General features: G+C 44.6%; 3 protein-coding genes and 1 long non-coding RNA gene across 8 annotated transcripts in view; 2 read left to right on the plus strand and 2 right to left on the minus strand.

Annotated features, from left to right (window-relative positions):
• apba2b (amyloid beta (A4) precursor protein-binding, family A, member 2b) overlaps positions 1 to 2,860 on the minus strand; it is a 29,596-nt gene extending 26,736 nt beyond the window's left edge. For 3 of the 4 annotated variants that reach the window (XM_029845924.1, XM_029845927.1, XM_029845923.1), the window contains exon 1: positions 2,724 to 2,860. The gene's annotated coding sequence lies outside the window, so the exon portion shown is untranslated. Of the gene's footprint in view, positions 1 to 2,404; positions 2,534 to 2,723 lie in introns of all 4 variants that reach the window. The other variant, XM_029845925.1, reaches the window with a different exon arrangement.
• Positions 2,861 to 2,894: 34 nt separating this feature from the next.
• On the plus strand, positions 2,895 to 5,056 carry LOC115251948 (uncharacterized). The gene is made up of 3 exons (XR_003890430.1): positions 2,895 to 3,018; positions 4,291 to 4,428; positions 4,962 to 5,056. It is a non-coding gene; the product is annotated as an uncharacterized lncRNA (long non-coding RNA).
• On the minus strand, positions 4,078 to 5,050 carry saa (serum amyloid A). Its single transcript, XM_003969682.3, has 4 exons — positions 4,913 to 5,050; positions 4,726 to 4,825; positions 4,509 to 4,647; positions 4,078 to 4,434 (listed from the first exon to the last, which is right to left on the minus strand). The coding sequence occupies exons 2-4, from the start codon at positions 4,823 to 4,825 to the stop codon at positions 4,296 to 4,298; spliced, it is 378 nt and encodes a 125-aa protein (XP_003969731.2). The 5' UTR covers positions 4,913 to 5,050; the 3' UTR covers positions 4,078 to 4,295.
• A 4,379-nt stretch (positions 5,057 to 9,435) lies between the features above and the next one.
• Positions 9,436 to 17,490, plus strand: part of syt7b (synaptotagmin VIIb) — a 57,829-nt gene continuing 49,774 nt past the window's right edge. For both annotated transcript variants that reach the window (XM_029845928.1, XM_029845930.1), the window contains exon 1: positions 9,436 to 9,569. In XM_029845928.1, the coding sequence (XP_029701788.1) occupies positions 9,521 to 9,569 (49 nt within the window). In that variant the 5' untranslated portion in view covers positions 9,436 to 9,520. The remainder of the gene's footprint in view (positions 9,570 to 17,490) is intronic.

Consider the following 17,490-nt stretch of genomic DNA (forward strand, 5'->3'; position numbering starts at 1 on the left):
CGACACGTTTGTGCTTCTGCACGGCTCACAGCTTCTGTTTCTAACGAAGCATCGACGGGCAAATGGATGATCAGAACACACGAGCGCGACGGCCGTCTGAGTGAATAAAAGAGCATAAATCTGGAATGACCTTGCTGAGCTCGCGGCGATCATTCAAATCCAAATTTGAACGCTGAAGGGCAACTTTGATGGAATTCAAAATAAACGCGTAACAAGCATCCGCAGCGAGCGGAGTCACCATCACGCCATGCTTGGGGGTGAGTCAGTTATCCTTGTACGTTTCACAGCGCTGAAATAATAAAGTCCCCGCCTCTTTCAGAAGATAAAATCAGTAGATCAAAGGCCGTTCTGTTCCAACCAAAGACTCCAGGACGCAGAGCTGAGGTGAATCTACAGGTGGGTAAATCTGACTGGAAACCACCGATTGTGGTTCCCTATCCAGACGGTCAACAAAGACAAGGTAAAGCTCACAACCAGGTTGGAAGCATTGAGGGCAATATTTAGCCGTGATTGCCGTGCGTGTAATTTCTGTAATATGGGGAAGCTCAGTGTCTGTGAGGCTGAATAGCAGAGAGAATAAATATAGAGATGATCTCATCTGGTGGTACAACTCTTCCACAGATGGTGAATAATGGAGCAACAGGACAGCGACTGATGATTGAAAGCAAGGCTGCCTACATTCTCTCACCCTGAATATCTCCATCTGCACATTTTCCTGATTGTATTAAAGCGGATGAAATTACCCAGTATATTTTATTGTAGGGGAAAATAAATGCCCGACACATTGTTTGTTTTGGGATTTGAAATGTCATGTGGGGGTGGTAGGAAAATAACCCGCACATTAAAATAAAGAGAGTAACTGTTGAGGTGGGGCTTAAACTTGTTAGTCAAAGGGTTATAATCAGAAGCCAAAGGAGATTTTTTCACAGGTGAACTCATCCATCTGTCATCATTATAAATTACTGCCTTTAAAATATAATAATATTCTTACTGTAACACAAATATCAGAGCACATGCTGCTTAATCAGAGCCTTTAATGATCTTGGCAGCCTAAGTTTGTGCCAAAGGGCAGAATATGATATTACTTCTCCGCCTGCGTGAACATGAGCAGAAAATTTAAATATCTGTTGCCTGAACTGGCACCAAATCCTTACAGACATTGAGCACGATGTTTTATAGTGGATTCCTGGATTTGCACGAGCACCTCCCCACCTCTCCCCGTTTGCTCAAGGAAGTTCTTTTCCTGCAGTCGGACCTTTAATTATGTCACAGTTTTGTACATTGTTGTTCATTCTCAGAGACCTTGAGCAACGAGGATAGACAGTTTTTTATCCCGCTCTGCCCCCCGCCCCCCCTCGGAGTGCAATTTAGTATCCTCCCACAGCATCATGAATAAGATCCCAGCGGGCTGCAGGAGAGGTGTTTGCCCTTCAATGCAGGTGCTGAATAGAGAAGAAGCCTAGGCTACAGAGATGGTGGTGGAGGACAGTGCAGTGAAAGGAGCTACTAGAGCACAATGTTAAACACAACATGATGCACGCGTTCCCCGAGGCCTCGCCGTTCTGTCGAGGGTCCCCCCCACACACACTTTCTTCTATAAGCAGAATTTACTATCGTCTCTTTGGTCTTATCCTCTCCTCTGGTCCGCTGCTGTGGACACATCTGACTGCTCTCATTCTGCTTGTTCTCCGCAGCAAAGACCCCCTTCAAAGAGCTTTACATTTCCCCCCCTAATTATAAATAATGAAAAGCTGACTTGATGTTTTCAAAAAAAAAAGAAGAGCTATTCTGCTGGCGTGTATGAATCTAACGAACCTACAGAGGTTATTTCCACAATAGATCCCCATAAAAGCTGATGAAAAAAACAAAACATCAAATCTAAATTTGTATGCAACAGATTATAAATGGGTAGACGAGTAAGATGGAACCAGGACAGAATGTATTTCTCCATGGATTGATGTGGACAGACACTTGAAAGCAAACGTTAGGTGAAGCAGAGCAGACCACTGGAGCTGCCCCCCCCACTCTGAAAAACAAACACACACACACACACACACACACACACACACACACACACACACACACACACACGCACACACACACACACACACACACACACACACACACAACGCCTGTCAGCAACTGGTACGGAGCTGGCACCAAATCCAGAAATCTAAAAGCTTTTTTGATGCTCGCCCTCCACAGTGCTGATGCGTTTTCAACTACAATCTGGGACTGGAACCATGTGTGGGAGGAATTCAAGCAAGAAATGTTACGCAAATACCGAGAAACGTGGAATTAGAATGCGTGTCTCAAGTGATGACAGGGCGGGGGTGTTTACTTCAACCACGCATTGGCTAAATTGAAACATTAAAGGCATTTACAAATTAATGACCTTCCCCACCTCCTCACACACTGAAAGGCCTCCAGCAACGATGTTAGAACCGGATGGACCCAGCGCTCATGCTGTTTATTAGGTCGTTGTATGAGGCGGAATCAGGCAGCAGCACCGGAGATTTTGAAGTTATACAACCTGAAAAAACGAAACGGTTAAGGCAGCTTTGGGCATCGTTCTCCGCCCTGTTCACCGATGCTGGGAGCAGATCGGAGCGGATCTGTCCACAACACCCTCCGGTTTACGATCACAGCCGCGACCACAGCCGAAAGCGCGTCCGCACCACATACATTTATTAAAACCGCAGTCATATACATTCATCTCCTACCTGGAGAACGTCACATGCAGATCGAGTCACCTCTTCTCGGGCTTGCTGAGGGCTGGTCCGCGCTGGTCGAGCATCACCCGGCGTCTGTTTCATCCACACGCAGCGTACGGAGCCTGACAGCGGCGCCCCGGAACGAGCATAACAGCAGCCAGCACACTGCGGCTCTCTGGTCCGGGATGATCCAGCGACCGAGCTACACCCCGCCCAACGGTCACCGACGTTTGGACAAAAGAGACGGATGCAGCCGCTTCGGTTGGCTGCTGTTCCAGATGGGAGAACCAAACGTTGGTTGATGGTTAGCTATAGCTCTCCCACACAAACAAACACGCCTTATTATCTATGCATATTTTCCTAAATTGATTCTTTTACTGTGTGATTTCCACTTTTGTAGGTCAAAAATAAATACGTCACGTTGTTTTAAACAGGGCAAAACTCAAAACCATAGAACAAGAACTAACTAGCTATGATGTATGCGACTTTATTTGCTTGCCCGCAGTCAAACCCATAATTTTATAACATTAAAATAAATTTATAATTTTCTCAGTGACACAAACATTAAATTAATCCACAAATACAGTTGAAATAAATGTTATTGTTTACTTTGAAGCAGCTTCCAACCGAACAAAGATGGCGGCCGGAAGTGAATCAGGCAAACAAAGTTTACATGAAATCTAAATAAACTACGTAGAAACATTGACATATACATCCATAATAATAAAATGAAATAAAGTACATAGAATAATCATTATTTCCTGCAGCCTCTGTGCATTTTCAGTTTCAAAGATGACGATTGAAAGGTCATATTTGAATAATGACTGTCCTAGTCCAAATTTAAATTAAGTGGGCAAAATATAAAATATTAAATGTAAATTCGACATTATCTCTATGGACCTATTAAAATGTGATCTCCATTCTATGATCTTTACAAAATTTTCAAAAAAATCTTTTTCATTTTGTTTTTCATGTCAAACATTATGCTTTCAGCAAGTTAAGGTATATGCTGCTACTACTTCTACTAATAATAATAATATAATGATAATTAAAATAACAACAATATATCACTATATTATTATTATTATTGTTATTATTATTATTATTATTCAGTTAAGAATCCTGCACTGCCGCCACGTGGCTGAGTAGTGTCATTACATTTGAAGCTGAGGCTCCATTTGTGGGTCGTTTAAGATGACAAAAAAGTTACTCAAGATGTACTAAAAAGGTACATAGTTAAGTTTTTCGTACAGTTTAGTGTAAAACAAGCTGTAGACATTAGCTAATGTACAATAGATCTGCACAGAAACTAAATTTTAAAACTTTAGAAGACTTAAATAAAGACACAGTACTCGGTTTCTCAGGATGCATTCATTGCAAGTAAAAATCAAGATTCCACTCTTACACTTAGAGACCTTGAATTGTGGCTCCTGGCAACATATGCAGTGTAACACTGGTATGTAGTAGAAGTCAGAGCAAAAGCGTGATTATATCATACAACATACAGTATGTTGATTTTTTAGAATTTTTCTGAAACTGCACTGTGAACAAAGGCAGACTCTTCTTGTGATTGCAGGTGGACTAATATTTAGAAGGAAGCCCCTTTGGTCTGAAACGGTTAGGATCGCCTCCATTCCTGCCCCAGCGGTTTGCTATCTGATCGGCTTCAGAGTCTTCTGCATGGCGGCCCCTCGCTCTCTGAATCCCTTCCCAGGTATTGCTGTCACAGAAACCCATGCATGAGCAGCAGCACATCGTGACCATGTGAGACGATGCAAAGATCCAAACACTCACCTGATCACCGCAGCAGCCACTCTCCCCCCCGCTCCTCTTGAGGCAGCATCGTAGTTTCCTCTGGCATGAAAGTATTTGTCCGAGTTCTTCCAGTTGGCCTCCCTCATATCCCTGTAGGCTCGCAACATGTCAGCAGATCCTGCAAAATTCCCATGCAGTCAATGTAAGAAAATGCAATTATGATTTAATTCACAGCGATAAATTTCAAGCACCTGACCTTGAGCAAACTGCTTCATGAAACGGCCTGACTGGGCATTCGCTTCCACAAGGAGAGCCAGAACAATCACTGCCAGAAGCATCTTCATTTTTGCAGACATCTTGAAAGAATAACAAAACACTTGCATGCACTCGTTTCTTCCTGGAAATGTTCAAAAAATATATAGAAAATTATATATTTTACCGACATTTTACTCAGGTTGGAAGAGTCTATTTCAATTTTCTCTTTTTGTGCAGTCTTGATTGTTGGAGCTCTTTGTTGGGTGCCTTTCTGGGGAGAGTTGGACTTTCTTATATATTTGCTGTCGCGCCCATATAAGGAGCTGCCAGAAGAATCAGCAAAACACCGCGAGGGGTTTCCTGTCTGGGAAGACATCATGTTTACTTCCGCTTCGTCAGAACTGTAAAGTCCAAACGGCCGTGTTCTGTTAGTTTGTTTCAAACATGCAAATAAAAAATACATGAGAAAATAATCATGCAATAGTGGACAAATAAAATACACAACAAAAAAAGCATGAAAATGAAAGTTATGACCTACATATCCAAAAAAACGGAAAGAAGTAATACTTATTTAATACCACCCCTTCCTGACACATCTATACCATAATTACTCTTATAGACATTCACATATACAGACCTATACTCTCCCTACTCCTACATAAACTAGAAGTAACTCCAGCAAATAAGAAGATTAAAGCCCGCAAAAAAGAAAATGATGAGACAACTAAGTAATTAAATAAAGAGGAAAAACCCTCAGACTGGTGAGGATGTTTTCCAGGTCAGAAACTTCACTTTTTTTTCTCGCTGCCGAGAAAGACCATAAAAATATGGCGAGGACGTTGTCAAATTGTGCAACGGTGTCAGTTTCTATGGCAGAGACCACAACAGGCTTTATTTTTGGTTTAGTGCATCTTTTTTTTTTAGCCAACATCTGTCACAGCCCCTTTTCCCCAGTTCCCTCCTGTCCCAGTACTTTTCCACTCACACCACCCTCTGATCACACACCTGCTCTCAGTCACTGATCACACACCTGCCCTCACTCATCAATCAGCTCACCTACCAGTGTATATATTCTCCAGCCTCACACTCACTCAGTGCCAGATTGTTCTTCTGCGTTCATGCAAGACTTTCCAGCGTTGTGTCCCTGCCGGATTACCCGTTACCGACCCTGCCTGTCTTCGTTCTGCCTGCCTTGCCTGTTCCCCGGCCAACCTACCTGCTTTCTGCCCCTGACTACAACTTCTGCCTCAGCGTCTCTGGTTCCTGTCTGCTCACCTGGTTTAGACTTCTCCGCCCGGCCCCGACTTCGCTGCTGCTCGTCCCACTCCCCGAGCCTGCAACCCATAGACTTTGTGCGGGCCCAGAGCCTGAAGAACGGACTATTTCCTGTGTTTCCTTGTCTGCCTGAGTTCCTGTTTGCCCGTGTGTTAATAAAAGTCATTACTACGGTCCAGCTTTCCAGAGTGCTGCATTTGGGTCCAAACTGCACCCGTCACAACATCACCACCAACTGTAGTTTTCTAGCATAGAGAAGAGGTCAAAGGTTGATTATGATTTGAAGTAAAACTCTTTAAGAGGGTATTCTATGATGCTTCAATACTCACCTGTAGACATAGAAATGCATTCGAGTGCATTAAAGTTATAATACTGCTCAAACACACACACACTTATAAGCTGTCATATGAGTGAAGTAAATAATTATTGTGTCACTCTGCCGTGCACTAGTTTTAATGGGCTGTTCTTGGAATGAGAAGCAAATGCTACATGATGAAAGTGAAGGTCACGCAGGTGAAAAACCAGAGCCCCTCTGGTGAGAAAAAATTGCATAGCAACGCGATAATTCAACTTCAGCAGTGGAATTGTTGTCTATATGGAGCTGTTTTAAAGTTGTGCTGTGGATGAATGATGAAAAAGGTAGGCTAATTATGGCCAGCTTTTGTAGCCGGGAGCAGCTTTGTTATTATTGTCATGGCGACTGTTACGTCTACAAAGCCAACTGTTGGTAAGGCTGAATAAAAGAGGGCTCCTGCATCTGTGATCCCCCAAACTCCTCCAAGGGCTGTATAAAGTGGCACAGAAACCACCGATGCAGATTCCACATGGCTTTAACTTCTAAGAATCGACGCGCCACATATAGTTACCGTAGGTAGTTAGGTCCACCAGCAGCTTACTGCCTGTGGTTTACTCATGTTTAAAGCTAGGACTTCCTTTGCCCGCGTGTTTTGAGTATCAGAATCACTCCATGCCTAACAGCAAGTGACCAAAGTCATTATAATTCATCATTAACTTAAAACACATTGAAATCAATTCGACTTGTCCGTGTTAACAGTCTGCATGGAAATGACTGCATGAATTATCTGCGTGGAAGAGGTTTTAATGTCAGGTCTGAATCAACGACGATGGCAGGCTGCTCCAGAGAGAGGAACAGTTGTTCAGCAACAAGGACAGAAAGTTAATATGAAGTTTTTGCTAGCTTGTTTTGTCCCTTGTGCCATCTTTAGGCAGGGTAGATACATACTGCATTCAGTCAAGACGCCAAAGAGATAAAAGCATCCGCATAAGTATCGCGAAAAGCTGCCTTAACTTGCTGAATACCCACACACATACACCCCCCCCCCCCTCCCACACACACACACACATTCGTTCTTTTCTAGAACAAGATGAAATAATCTTCAACATTTTCAGGGCTTCTTTGTAGCTGCTACAACCTTCAACACTGGGTTAACAGTTTTTAGCCTCTCAAGAAGTCAGAGCAACAGAACGAGCGTGCGGTGAGAATGGACGTGTTTTTAAATCTGTGCCCATTGCGACTAAGTGATTTCATAAGCAGTTCTGCCCAGAATAATCTCCAATTTTAGCTTTGCATCGCTGCTATGGGGAGATTTTGAAATTGTGCAACTGACTCAGGCTTTGGTTTCTATCTGTTTAAAAAAGAAAACTGAGCTGTTTCCTCTAAAACCAAGTCGAAGGACAACAACAACACAAAACACATATAAAATCCAGCAAATATGGAACATTTTGTATATTCTGATCATTATATATAAAGCCCATCTCCACAGAAGACTGTAGAGCTTCAGGATGCGGGTTCAATTAAATAAACGCTGCAACCCTTGAGCCCCATTAAGCATAAAGACTGTCAAACTTATATTGTTGTTTTACTCAGAACTGGAAATATGGTTGAACAATACATCACGGTCTTGAGGCTGTTCTTCCAATCAAAATGCTGCGTTCCTGTTTGATACTTCCGTATCTGATTTGGAATCATAGGATTTGATTTTCATGCATCCAAACTGAAACTTCACCACACACACTGAACCCGTCTAAGTTGAGAATATTTGCAACACTGGGGATAAAACTGTAGCTGCAGAAGAAAGTGTTGATACTGAAACAGTGACACATGTCTCGGGGACTAGGTGATGAAAGGGGAGAGAGTACAGGTGAGAAACAAAGCTGATGTAATGTCGAGTTGGAGTCAGAAATAGATTTCAGACATGTGACACTTTTTTTCCAGGACATCATAAATTAACTAACGGATCTGTCACGTCCCACCAACCGTAGGATGGTAGACAGAATTAATGTTTTTATCCGGACTGAACTCAGGAAGCCGTGTGGAGAGGCACTGTTGCCCTGAGACATAAATGAACTCAATGGTGTAAAAGGACTCTTGTGCACGTTGATTGGTATGACGTCTGTCTGCCGCTAGAGGTCGCTAGTAACCCAATTTGGACACGCGCTCTCCGGACGAACGTGAACGGTAAGTCAATGTGTCCTGTCGAGTCTACGGGCCAACTGGCCGTAATGGCGTGACGGTCATGATGAAAACACACACAGGCGTCTGTTGACGTTGATGAGAAGCTCAGCGCGCGAGGCACAGTGGCAAATGTTGGCCGCCAGTTGTGCGTAAAAAGCGGGCCTTTTGCGCACATCGGTCCCCACACGAATCCCATCGATTACGGACAGTGAGGCGAGGATGATGATGTGTGAGAAGCGTGATTTCATTGCACCGCTGCTCACATTATCAGCGATATGGTTATACTTCTGCTGTCACATGCGCTCTTTTCTGTCTGACGGAGTAGCGAGCGACAGGTCCGTGCACTCACTGCACGGAGCAGAAGAATGGAACCATCCGTCTGCCTTAATTAGCAGTATCATCGCAAAGGGTGGATACAGTAACTTGACAGCTATATTTCACGGTCCCTTTCGCCTTTTCTCAGATAAATGTGAGCGTAATTGGCCGATAAAAAGCCAATTATTCTTGTGGATTTCTAAATTTGTCACTGTTGGAATCACACCCCGCCGATGTAGTTTCGAAATGAAGCAAAGACAGTGTTTGGAGCTCGGAGACGGGAGCCAGAGGAACGGTCAACAGCGCGGAGGGCGCACAAATTCCGCGTCTCAGCTGAGTAGACGACCTCCTACCGACTTACTTCACATCACCCCGCCCGTCTGGCTGCCGTCTCCTCCCTAAAACCTCCGCCGCCACCATCCCCGAGAGCGGCTCTGTGCTGTGGAGAGAGGGAGGGAGGGAGAGAGAGAGCAGAAACAGATTGACAGAGAGAAAAGTGAGGGAGAAATTCACCCCAAGCATCAGCGGGATCACCTGCTCCTCCTTTACAACAGGGGGAAGAGGACGCGCAAGTGCAGGCGCGTCTGGATGCCTGACGCCTGCCGAACAAGACAATAAAGGAAAACCCGAAATTGGAATAAGAGTTTATCTTGGGAACTCTTTTGAGGGAAAGCAAAAAACAAAACGCACGGCTTTGCTGCGTGAACGAGACAGCCTAAATGAGTAGCGCATGGTGAGAAGAGTCATGCATCTCAACAGAGAAGAAGACAACAACGAAGGTGAGTTCAAGATTGTAGCGGCCATCGGCGGAGGATGTTGATCCAGACTCTGCGTGTAGTTCAAAGCTCTCGCGTTGGTTCCCGCTTGCCCTTGAGTGTGTCAAGTAATGATGCTGTGGTGGTTCATTCCAACAAGCGGGTGGCATATTGTTGTGATGCATCTGTTACAGCCGGGGGGGGAGGCATTGCACGACAGAAACGAGGAAGGAAGGATGATATATCCCAGTCGCCGTGCGTGCGCGCGCGCGCGCGTGCGTTTGTTGGCGTGTATGCCAGACACTTGGGCACTTGTTGTGCTCAGCCGGGAGGTGACCCGAGCACAAACGCACAAGGTCATCCATCCACGGCGTGTTCGTGTGCCTCCGAGCTTCCTGCTTAGCGCCGCCGTCTCGGTGAACGGACGCCGATGTGTGCCCTCTGCTTAGTGGGGGGGGGGGGGGGGGGGTTGTCTGGGAGCAGACGCGTAACAACCAACCATCCCATCAGCATAGGTAATGAGGCTGCTTCTGTTAGATGGAGTCGCGCAGGAGGATTTTCCTTTGACTCTCAGCCTCTGAGCGCGGGGGTCGGGGTCACCGTCTAACACCTGATGCTGCTGGAGATTTACATCTGCCTGGCTCTCCACATGACGCAGCCTTTGAGTCTTAATGGGAGACGTCAAATTACCACTGGCAACAGGAGCAAACCACACCCACATGGTTAAAAGCAGTTTCTACTAATTGGTGTGGTTTAATAAGGCCACAGTCTGAGAAGCACTCAACGGGTCATTTTAAAACTGTAATCGACCTCAGACGAGAAACAGGCAGCAATATTTGTAGGTCAGTCGTGAGGACACGGGCCTGCCTTATTATTCCTGCAAACTCTCACTCTTCCATCTGTGCTGACAGCGGTGGGCTGTTCCAGACGGAGCCCTGCAACATTTATGCATCTGTGCAGCTGTAAAGCTTTGTGTGGCTTATATCTTTGTTTTTACCAGCTGCATAAAAGCTGTTTAACAGGGAGTTCCCCCGCATGCTGAGTGGGGCCCCACACAGTGGCAGCCTGCACACCCCATCCTCCCAAATGTCTCATGACCTCGTTGCCAGATACGGTTACACCGAGGACAGGAGATGAGTCACCATCTGCATCTAGAAGTGATTTCATGACTATATGACAGGCGCGTGCGTGCCTGTGTGGGTGTGTGCACGTGTGTGTGGGCGTGTGTGTAGAGCAAGGCCCGATGAAAATAAAAGAGGAAACCTAATTTAGACTGTGGACATGATGAAGAGGAAGAGGATGAAAGCAGGAGGATGAAATCTGGATCCTTCAGCAGGAGCGTTTGGAACAGAAATCAGGGACCTCTTGTCGCAGCCTGGGCGCCATGAAAATTGGGGCGAAGATATTCTCGCCTTGCGTGATTCTAATCCACACTGGGGCCCGCCTCAGATGGCGCTGATGTTCCCCAGGTTCACACCAGGATGGTGGCAAGTGCCATCCTGCATATAGAAGGAAAAGGCGTTGTGCTAGTTGCACCACAGCACCCATAATCATTTAGTATTGTTCTCTTCCATTCGGGGAAAAAGACCCTTTTCAGCAGATGAATGCAGGATTTGTCTGATTTATGTGTAAGATGTCTGCTGTCAAACAGGAACTTACTCGGGGATCAAAGAATATGTGTTATCTTCAAAGAAAAAAGAGAAAGTTAAGGGATTCAAATTTATTCAAGCCAAACTTGGTGCTAACTCATGCTTACCACCACCATTTGTGTGGAACATGATGTTTTTCTCTTAGAAATGTAACGCTTTAACCTTCCAAAGACCCTAGGAAGTGGGATTGCAACATTTAATTAAATTATTTTACTGAGAAGTGACTTTATCTTCCAAAAAAACTGTCCTTTTTTCATAACAGAATTTTTACACGCTAGTAAAACAGGCTGGCTTTCACATTTCTCGTTTCTCTGCTGCGTCTTAACGAATGAGGATAAAAAAAAACAGATTCCAGGTTTAATAGCGTAATTATTGCCGTGATAAGATTCACAAATTACTTTGCTTTCCTTTAGAAACATCTATTGGGTCGACAACACAAACAGCAGGATTCAGGTTTCATATATTGAAAAGTCACATGACATTGTTTTCTACTTATTCACCTTGACGATGAGCTTTGATCTCATTTCTCCTTTAATGCAGGACAGTATCTCATTTAATTGCAACAGATTTTCCCTCTTCCTAGCGCTGCCCAAACCCAAGGACAGCTCTTTTAATTCTGGACCCTACCTTTTGAGCTCCTAATTTATTATACTTGCAGAATACAGATCACATTTATGTATTTTAAACACACTTGTCTTATCCTGCTTCAAAATATACACTTTAAACCATGCTCTCTGCAATTATTTCTATTCTGGGTCAGTTGATATGACAAGAGATTTGTGATGAGAGCTGAAAATCAGAGTATTATGGGCCTCATTTGTCTTGATGCCAATCAATAAGCTTCAATTAGGACCAACGATCTGGTTTTCATAGGTGTCAACACGGCTCTTTAAAGTACTGCAATCTACGCCGCGTTTTCACGTATTTCTTTTGAAAGAACTGGTTTCATTGGAGAAAGTGTGTACCAGAGGAAGCGCGCTGCTGTTGTAATCAGCCGCAGATTTGTCGAGGTCTTGCTGCAGCGTTGTGTTAATGTGCAGAGAACAGGCCTGGTGTAAATGTCAGGTGTCAACAGTCTTCACCGCAGGGCGCAAAAGAGCATCATTATCCTGCGCATTGGTGGTCAGAGACCGTTGCATAACATTAACACCAGTCAGACGCAGAGGATTCACAGCAACACGGTTTCAGGCTGCAGACGAGCAGAAGACGGAGCGCGCCTCAATGGAGCATAAAGGAGATATTTATCACGCCTGCATTATAAACTGTGAGTGATTAAAAATACAAGAGGGCAAAAGGGGTCAATAAAATGCTTCCATCTGATCTGCAACACAAGTTTGTAAATGTCCATTTCATATTCAAGGATCATTTGGATCACCTTTGCTGCAGGAGTTCTGCTCTAAAACGTCCACGTTTAGCTGAACAGATTCAGGAAAATCTGGAGATAAACTTCCGAAAATATGTGGATCGCTGTTCTAAATAGTTTTAATTGGCATTGCTTGTGTCTTCCGTGCTCTTGATTTCGGGATTCAGGAATGGCTCGTGCCTTTCACAACGATAGAGAAAATTTAAGGCGCGTCCTCAGTCACTTTTGCAGCATGAAGCTGCTGTTTACCAGATGTTTGACCCAGCGTTTGTGCTTAGAGGAGCTGAAAAGAGTCAGGTCCAAAGGGGAGAAATGAAGAAGAAAAACATGCACTTCCTGACTGGGACCGATGGGTGGCGGGTTCCAAAGTCCAGCACTGACCTGCACCTTTAAAAGGATGAAATGGTTGTTGTTTCTGTTGTAAACAAGACAACAAAGGTGTGTCCCCACCCTCAGGTTGCCACAACATAAGGGTCAATCGGCCAAATTTCTTTTCCCCCATTTTACCTGAATGCAGCATCACGATGACAAAGAGCCGATGCAGCTAAAAAGTCCACTCAGTCAAGTTCATCACCAACACACGAACAATTTTTGAATGTATGTGTGCAGGGAATAAAAGACATCGCCCTGGCTGAGATCGAATCAAACTCATGGTAATAACACCTACATTTACAACACAACCCCTCCGCTATCCTCTACACGCTGATTCGAGAGGCACTCGGTTCGGGACTTCAAAGAAACAAGATGCAATTTCATCAAACTGCACGTAATTCTGCAGTTGTGAGTACAGCTGCGCGCAGCCATCAGCGCTCCGCTGTTCAGCAAAACTGAGGCCGTCAGAGAGATACGTGTTGGAGCGATATTATGTTTGGCCTCCCAGTAGTGGGTGCATTTGCAAGAGAAAATAGACACACTGGGGCTTGTAAACACAATCCTTCGTAGCAGAACCGGTGTTGTCGACGCAGAGAGGACGGAAAGAGGAGAAAGTGAAGAAAGTTTAGATGGCATTTACCTCTCCGCACACTTACGCCGCACACTTATGCTCTTCCAGAGAATGGAACAGCTGATTGTCGCCGTGATAGCAGCGCTAACGGCTGAGCTGCGTGATGTGTGGGGGCCATGAAAAGCCCTCGCCGCGGTCTCTGGGATAGTGCTTTCCAGGTGATGAGAAGAGAAGATTGTTTGTTGGTTTCCAGTCTTTGATGGCACCAAGGTAGAATGCCCTCACCGCCTCTGGCAGCTTCACAGCGTCGCACCACTGGGGGCTAGAAATACAAACCTTTTTTCATCAGAGTTAACGCCTACCTTGGCCTTTGACCCCACGGGTGAAAGATGCCTTCTAAATTGTTTCATTAAAAGACTGCAAAGGAGAGCCAAAGAGAGGGAGAGATACATGTTGAATGAGGGATAAAGAAAAACGCCTATGGAAGGCCGCCAGTTGCCATTTGACGTGTATCTCTGAGCTTCTACTCTCCCACCCCTGCACCAACGTGCACCAGCACATGTGGTGGCGTGACGGCTGATATCCTGCTGCATGTCTTGGATGGAGCAGACAGAATTTCTCTGAAAGGCTCTCAGGATGAGTAAGGCAGAGGGCTATTTGTGGTTTGTACTCCTGCCCAGAAGGGAGGCTTAAAAGTGGAAGCATCACTGCATCAAGAGTGCAACTTGGCTCCGCACATATTATTGAACAGCACACAAAATTAATTGTTTAAGTGGATGGATGGATGAATGAATGGAGGGAAGGATGGATGGACGGACATATACAAAAATAGGAAATTAGGATAGGAAATAATCCAGAGAGCAGACAGGTGCACCCTGCAGGCTGAGATAGGTGAGCAGGATATTATAAGAACAGGTATCAGCAGTCGAGCCAGGAACAGATGGTGAGACAGAGGTACGCACAGACAGGATCCTCCTGCAGAAGAGCGCGAGCGTGAACCTGCAGACACGAGGACGCTGTCACATTCTAGAGCTCGGGATCCTCCGAAGGCGGCTCGCTGTTAAAATTCACTGTTTCTGTTCGCACTTCCATCCATCCCTCTGTTTCGGGGACGTCCTCCACGTCCCTCGTCCTTCAGTCTTCGTCCCTGTGTTGCTCTGAGACCGGTGGGAAAGTACAGGAATCCCACCAAACACCAGCGTCTGACTGCAGAGTTTCCGAGCAGGTTTGTGTTCCTGGAGGAAAAAAAAAGTATGCTCAGCTGGTAAATTATTCATTACAGGTAGGAGAGAGACGGTATAATCTAATAATCTAATAGGAAGATGCTTTCAGAGACTCTTTAATATAGCACACAGTTAAATAAGAGTAAATTAAATTTCTCTGTGATTGCTGCTGCATTTTCTTGCCTAAGCTTATGTTGGTTATTAAGGCCCTACTGGTCACTGGAGAGGAGCCACAACTGAACACAAAATCAAATCTGTAAGCTAAACACAGTGAATTTCTACTAAAGGTCCAAGTTCTTATCAGAAATCCGAACCGAACATGTGCGTTTTCTTTTCCAAGCAGAGCAAATTTTAAATTTGTTTTTCATTTCATGTTGGAGAGCATTATGGGATTTGTAGTATGAGTCCTCTGGGATAATAGACATGAAAGTATCTTGGAGGACTTTAGTTGTATCAAGGAACCATCTCAGGACCCTGCAGGGAGACCTGCGAACCCCTGTGGCGGGTTCACCGTATGATTGTTACATAGTTTTATCTGTGGGCAACATTAAACTTCCAAATCTGGCTGTTGTGCACAGTTTAAAGGTTTTTCCTCTGATCTTTTTGGTTAATCAGGTTCCATCTATTAAAAAATATGTACTTTGTAATTTTCCAGTCATAAATGAAAGAAATAGGATGTGGTTGAACCTTTCGATCGTGGCTTCCGAGGCGATGGGCTGCCTCATTTGAAACATTTCCCGGTGCAACCTTGAGCCACAAATTTGTTTAAAAAAATCCTGAACAGACCAGCAGCATCTTCCAACTCTCCCTCAGTTACTGTTAGTGAGGACGGAATTCCCAATGCAAATGAGAGGTGGTGCATCAATCCTGCCTGAGACTGCCAGGCAGCAACAGATGGCTTTCACTCCAATTCTGCCTCAAACATGCCCAAATAAAGTTCAACAGCAGTCACGCGCCACAGGCTCGGTGTTTCTGTTAGCAGCTGGTGTAGCTGTGGGACGATTCTGTCTGAGTTCAGTGGGGGGGTATATTTAGACATGTAGCATTTAACCCTCTTCCTCAGGATACTCTGATCACTATTGTTTAATTGCTGTGATAATGCTGAATATTTACCTCTAAATAGATGCTTGTGACACTTTCTTGGCACTTTAATCTCAGGAATTGACATTTCGCAGGAGTGCTGTAATATTACTTTTCCCCCGATGATTTCATTAGAGCAAACATCAGACTCCCGGCAATGTAATGCGGCCAATTCCACAGATAAACCAAGCCGTTGGAAATATATGATTGATTGAAATTTCAGTCCCCTAATGGGGAAACAATATAAAGTGCACGGATTGCCCCTTGAATGCAGATAACCTGTTAAGCTCTTTGACAGCAGCTACGTCGAATGGAAGAAGGGACTCGTGGGGGCTCACTGAAGGTGATCCGCGGGTCAGAATTACTACTTAAGGATGCAGTCAAGTCTTTCAGAATTCTCCTCAGTTGGCCTGAGGACGCCGTATAATATGGAAAAAATAGCAAACTAGATTTTATTTTGCTAAAACATCAGCTACTGCGAACCTGCTAATGTACGCTTTAGCCGAAAATGTCTTTTTTGAAATTTTTTGCTTATAGGTTCTAATAATTTTGCGTCAATTTCTGAAGAAAGTCACCCAAATTCCTTCAAATGGGATCACGGTTTCCATGACAGCGCTCGCCTACCTGAACTGGGTCCAGAACACGAAAGTCCACAAATCGGGATATCAAATCCAGAACCTCCCTGCTATGAGGTGAGGTTCTACAACTCGACCATCCTATGCAACACCTATTCTAGCAGTCATTCTGATTTTTGAGCACCCCATCACTGGACACCTGGTTCTCCTGTGTTCTGAATGACGGTTGAGCTCCAATATTTGTCCGGTGCTCCTCTCACTCATCAGAACTTTGCTCAATCCGACCTGTAGACTCCTTACACCTTACAGCAAAAATAGGGGGATTCACATTTCAAGGGAATGGTATTAAAACAGAAAAGGCCAATGTTGTACAGGACTTAAGAGTATTAACGTATTTATAGGATGTGAAGTACCTTTAAAAGCCTGGCTGGACCTGCACAACCTTGCAATATAAACCTCCCATCCTTTCCATTACAGCTAAACGCCTACCACCTGCTCAAAGCCACTGATTAATGTAATTGTCATATTCCTGTTGCCAGCTATCGGGCAAACAGTGCTCCCCCCACCCCCCACCCCCAGGGGAGTGATATGGAGAAAAATGAGTGTGCATTTGTTTTCAGCTCAGTTGAATGGAGGCTATTTGCTCATGCACACGTTTGTGGTTTCAGTGCTACTTAGCTTTGCTTTAGTTTAAATATCTGAGTCAAGCTCCTCTGCTCACTTCGGTGACACCGGCCCTTGTTTTTCTTCTGCCTTTTAATGTTTTTTTTTCATTCTTTTAATCCCTTTTATATTCTTCTGGTGCGCCCTGCATGTCTCGGTCTGATTAAGGCTCATTCTAATCAAGACCTCCTTTGGAGTAAAATAATCAAAAAGTGGTGTTTTTGCATGGTGGTGTCTCGTTTCAAGAATGAGCTGCGTGAGGTTAAAATCCCAATATTCCCCATTTGGGAAACCTGGTCACTGTTGGTCGTGTTGCTTTGGGAATTCTACGAGAGCGTCAGCCACATTAAAGCGCTTTTCATATTTTAATTCGCTGTCTGCATAGTTCATTCACTCTCCCAAAAAGACGTTCACACGGAACGTTATCCTGATCTTTATGATCCCAAACT

Source organism: Takifugu rubripes, chromosome 13 (assembly GCF_901000725.2).
Source record: "Takifugu rubripes chromosome 13, fTakRub1.2, whole genome shotgun sequence".
Classification (NCBI taxonomy): domain Eukaryota; kingdom Metazoa; phylum Chordata; class Actinopteri; order Tetraodontiformes; family Tetraodontidae; genus Takifugu; species Takifugu rubripes.

Coding starts and splice junctions, on each gene's coding strand:
- saa (XM_003969682.3), bottom strand. CDS start 4,825: ATGTCTGCAAAAATGAAGATGCTTCTGGCAGTGATTGTTCTGGCTCTC. Junction 4,648..4,725: donor CATGAAGCAGTTTGCTCAAG/GTCAGGTGCTTG, acceptor GGAATTTTGCAG/GATCTGCTGACATGTTGCGA. Junction 4,435..4,508: donor GTGGCTGCTGCGGTGATCAG/GTGAGTGTTTGG, acceptor TTTCTGTGACAG/CAATACCTGGGAAGGGATTC.